At 35.8% G+C, this 4,806-nt stretch overlaps 1 protein-coding gene across 1 annotated transcript; it reads right to left on the bottom strand.

Moving 5' to 3' along the window:
- Nucleotides 1–1,186: 1,186 nt before the first annotated feature.
- LOC122064296 (F-box/FBD/LRR-repeat protein At1g13570-like) lies at nucleotides 1,187–3,774 on the bottom strand. Its single transcript, XM_042628004.1, has 5 exons — nucleotides 3,538–3,774; nucleotides 3,374–3,454; nucleotides 2,036–2,843; nucleotides 1,796–1,951; nucleotides 1,187–1,714 (listed from the first exon to the last, which is right to left on the bottom strand). The coding sequence occupies exons 1-5, from the start codon at nucleotides 3,546–3,548 to the stop codon at nucleotides 1,421–1,423; spliced, it is 1,350 nt and encodes a 449-aa protein (XP_042483938.1). The 5' UTR covers nucleotides 3,549–3,774; the 3' UTR covers nucleotides 1,187–1,420.
- Between the last annotated feature and the right edge of the window lie 1,032 nt (nucleotides 3,775–4,806).

Genomic DNA, 4,806 nt, shown 5'->3' with positions numbered 1-4,806 from the left:
AGCTAATTTTAATAAAGGATAAAAAAAATATCTGATAATATTATTATACCTTATGAGATTTTTCAAAAAAAAATTTGAATGATAAAGGATAAAGAGGATGTGCAGCTTTTAAGTTAAATATGTCTAAGGTGTACGATAGAGTGGACTGGCTTACTTGCAGGTTGTTCTTAAATTCAGTATTTAGTCAAACTTGGTGTGATATGATTAATTATATTGAATCGGTCAATCATATAGATCTTCGTTAACCATGCCCTCTTAGTTCTTATCTGTTAATGATTGTTATGAAAGGTTGTCTCCAATATTAAAAGTCTATAGGGACCTAGATTTGTTTACCGGCATTAAGATTCAGGAGTTGCTCTAAAATTACTCTTACTTTTTGTTGATAATACATTAATTTTTTGAGTTAGTGAGAATGTCTCTCCCCAAGGATTAGTCAAGGTACGTAAGTTGACTCGGACACCTTGATTAAAAAAAATAATCAAAAAAAAACAAAAGTGAGAATGATATTTCTACTTTGCATGCGATTTTAAATCTTTTCCAAGACATTGACAACATACCATTTTTAAAAGGAGTGGTGTTAATTTTTAGTCTGCATATTGGAGAAGCCATTAAAAATATGGTTTCTTGGCTTATGGATTAACCCCATTATAGAGAATGCTATATAGCTCGGCACACCTGTCTTCTTCTCTAAGAATAGAACTCAGGTTAGGAAATACCTTGTTCAAAGAGTAGAAAGGAAGCTTGGGAATTGGAAAATTCCCTTACTCTCTTATGCATGGAGATATGTATTAATAAAATTTGTCCTTAGCTCTATACCAACCTATTAAAAAATCTTGTTTCTTACTCTCAACTAAAATATATTCGAAACTAGACTCTATTAATTCAAAATTTTGGACAGGGGTAGGGGGCACATAGTCATAAGTGGAGCCCTATGGTATGGCATTTATATGTAGCCTAGATCTTTTGGAAGTTTAGGATTTAGATGGTTATCGAGAAACATAATAAAGCCTTACTCCTTAAATTGGCAAGGCTGCATAATCGAGATACATAATAAAGGTGTCTCTCTCTCTCTTCACCACCTACAAGAAAATTCTATCAGTGTAGCATACGTCTTTGACTGAATGGAAAGGTGTCATGTTCAAAAGTCCACGATGCCTAAAGGGAGAAAAATAATTATGAGAAATGATTTACAAGGCAACTGCAAATTTTTCAGCAAACATATGATGAGTTGAAAAGGTTACAGAGAGGGCTGTCATTGCCAAAATCATTAGGATCCCAAAGGACAATGAAATTCAGGCCTTCATCACTAGTTTCAATATGCAGGACGAATGATCTTCAACATACGCATTTAACCAGACACACTTAAAAAACAGAGTGGCTTGAACAGAGCTCGAGTATTCACCAACTTGGAACATTTCTATCAAGTTGCAGAATCCAAGTACAAAATTTCCGCTAGTGGTGAAGCTCTTTCAAATTGAAGCAACTGTTGTAACAATGTCAATGCTTCACTGCCAATTTTTTTAGGACTGATGTTCATTGTCTCAAGCACTGGTGACTTGGCAAGTATAAATTCAATGAGTACTAATTCAATTTCCATGCCAAAGAGTTTAGAAATATTTACAACCCGGAGCTTGTTGAATGTAGACTTCAACTGATCCTTTGCTTTCTGCAAATCTATGACAGGAGCAATTGCAGATTCCCTCTTATGCCACAGCTAGAGGATTGAAAAAGTTAATGAGAGAAATAAACTATAGGAAGGCAAAAAAAAAAGAAGGATGATGCTAAAGTAAGTTACCGAGATTTCAAGCTCTTGCAAATTAGGGGAGCTATTAAGTAAACATATAGCAACTAAAATCTCTTTCATATCCTTCGCATTCAATGGGAAGGAGATGCTCTTCAAATTATCATAAGTAGAAGGAAGCTTCCTAGGCACATCACCAATGGCTAATGACTGTAATAGAATGCAAGCAGAAGTAAAAATAAAAGATTGAGTAACAGTGGCTGAGTAAATATGAAAATCACAAGGTTCTATTACCTGTAGAAACCAACCTCCCATGACAAGCTTTTGAATACTGAGTAGAGAGCCAAGAATGTTACAAATATTGCAGGCTCTCCGTTGGTCAGGACGAGCTGCATTTGTTGCATGAAAGCTTGCATAATCTAAAAGACTCAAATCTTTGAGGCATATGCCAATGAATTTTCCATAGATCCGTAAGTATTTGAGTTTTTCATTGCTAAGTTCAATACAAATAGGACCATCGATATCAATCAATGTCAACCTTTCGAGTTGAGGGCAGGTAGAAACCAAACATTTCAATGTTGGATCAGAGAGTGTAACTTTTTGAAAAACCAGACTTGTAAGACAGCGAAAGCCTTTGAAGGTCATAGGAGGGACTATTATGCAGCCAACCAGTGTCAGATGAAGCATTTGTCTAAATGAGAATAAACATGGAGGAACAATATGACCCTCTGAATTACAAATCTGAAGTTCAAATTCTGTTGGAGAATTTAAGGAGAGGTAAAGAATCCAGCTTTCTATTTCTGAACAGGTTTGCAACTGTGAACTGGAGATCTTGAATGTAAGAATTGGACCTCTATGAAGTAGGAGAACATGATTGATAATTTTCACAAGTTTATCATGACCAAGTGAACCATTAGAAACTGGTATGCATTCATCATTGAATATGAGATGTGGGACTGAAGTCCATTTGTATCTCCACTTAGTTGATAAGACACTGGTCCTCACCACGTCTCTAATCGACAAACGTGAAAAGATGTTTTCTAGTATACTTTCTGGCAAATTATTCAACATGTCTTGAGTTGAACAAGGAGTCATTTCCAACCTGCAGTGATTAATAGTTGATAAACACTTTGCAATTGAAACTAGATTTCTGATATCATAAAAGACTACATCAAACCAACAAGAGTTTCTACTCCTATCAACAGAACAACTATTGCAAATTATGATAGAGAAGCAAATTATTAGCAAAGTAGAAAAATTGACCCATAAGCTACACACTGTCTAAAATTAATTCAATTCCATGAGACTTAGAAGCTGTCTCTTTGTTTACAACACCAAACAGTCATAATGGAATCCAAGATCAGATTTTGGAGCCCATCTCCCTCATGACCCAAATAGGTAAATGAAGAATCCAAAATCTGAACAATTTCTACTTCATTGATTCAGAATAGGTTTTAACCTATTCAACTCATAAATTAACAAGTACATAATCGGATAATCCCACAACCCTAAACAATCAGTGACTTCTAACAAAGAGGATAAAAGGAGAATCAACTGATAACAAGTAGAAAGAAGAATAAAAAGAGAAATGGAAATAACCCCAAAAAGTATCATAGAAAGGAAGAACTGAACCTCAACGGAATGCAGGGAAAGAACCCTAAAAATGACCGTAGCCAGAAAGGGTTCATCCTAGACGGAATGGCTGCACTTTCCCTGCAATAAACCCAGAAAGAAAGATTGTTTTAGTTTATCAAGGATATCTAAGAAAAGAAGAGGTATAGCAGTAGTGATCCCACCAGTTGCCCATGATCGTCTGCACTGTAAGAAGTGTAAGCTTCCTCCTCCAATAACACTGTAGTGTTGAAACCCAAGTCTCTCACCCCATCGGCTTTCCCTTTCAAGTCATTGAAAAAGTTCTGTTCCTTATTGACTTGGGCCACCCGCCTGAGGTTCACAAGGCACAGAAGCTCCCGGGTACATGGCAGGAGATCATATACGAGGTCAGAAGATTATTTTCCGATTTAGTCAGCCTAAAATCGGATACCCTTCCAGACTAAAAAAAAAAAGAAATTCTGTTCTTGTTGACTTGAAAAGAAACAAGTCAAGTATTCCCTTCATACTTCGACCTAAAACATGGATCCTTGGATGTAAGCCCACTTGGCCATTCAAAAACCGTAGACCAATTTTACTTCTTTTGGACCTAATACATGGATTGATTCTAAGCCCATTTGGTCATTCAAAAAAGAGTAGACCTTTTTTTTTTTAGGCAAAAAATCTCTACTTGGTTGCATGCCTTTATGTCTGGGGTTGGCGAAAAGATCACCTTGCCCTCCTGTTGGATGCATGTGATATTCCCTTGGTCTCGTGTTGGCACAACAGCCACACAATCAAGTAGCTATCCCCAAATTTTTTTTTTTTTTTCCAAATATGTATCCCCTAAGGAGAGTTGAAGTTATGACCTCTTAATTGTGAAGTGTTAGTTTTGCCAATTGAACAATCCTTAGAAAATAACAATAGACCAATTGTTTCTACAATGACCTTCCCAAGAAAGGTTTGGTTTGGATGGAACACACGAGATTCAATTTTTGTAAATAAGATTGTGAATTATTCTAGGAGCATTTCTCTTGATTATGGACGCAAATGTATCAATGCATCTAGTTTCGCAATATGACTAGTTGGATGTGGTTGAAATTTTTTGGTTATCTAGTTTTCTTTTCTTAGTGTTCTACTCATATGTTAAATTGTAGCATAATTCGAGTTTGACATATAAAGATTTATGGAAACGGACAATTTGTATGCTAATATATAGGATAAAACGGAGTATTTTGTTGGAACAATGGATTTAAAATTAAAATTTGGATATAAAATTGACTTCAAGCCATCTGACAAAATGTGCTACATTTTCCAAAGGGATTTCATGTTAATCGATGTCTCCAACTCGAGTCTCCCCTCAACTGATTTGTTACACATAATTAGGTGTGGCTACGTGTAACTAGGGTTTTCCCTTGGGCCTGAACCGTTAAATAGGACAAGTTCATACGGTTCCTCATCAAAAAAAAAACAAA

This window comes from Macadamia integrifolia, unplaced genomic scaffold (genome assembly GCF_013358625.1).
Source record: "Macadamia integrifolia cultivar HAES 741 unplaced genomic scaffold, SCU_Mint_v3 scaffold1601, whole genome shotgun sequence".
NCBI lineage: Eukaryota > Viridiplantae > Streptophyta > Magnoliopsida > Proteales > Proteaceae > Macadamia > Macadamia integrifolia.
Note: the sequence above shows the minus strand (reverse complement) of the source record. Positions and strands in the feature narration are given on the sequence as shown.

Excerpts from the sequence above, each read along its gene's own strand:
- LOC122064296 (XM_042628004.1), bottom strand. Across the intron at positions 1,952-2,035 it reads TGGGAGGTTGGTTTCTACAG|TCATTAGCCATTGGTGATGT; the intron begins GTAATAGAACCT and ends ATTCTATTACAG. Across the intron at positions 1,715-1,795 it reads TGCAAGAGCTTGAAATCTCG|CTGTGGCATAAGAGGGAATC; the intron begins GTAACTTACTTT and ends TCAATCCTCTAG.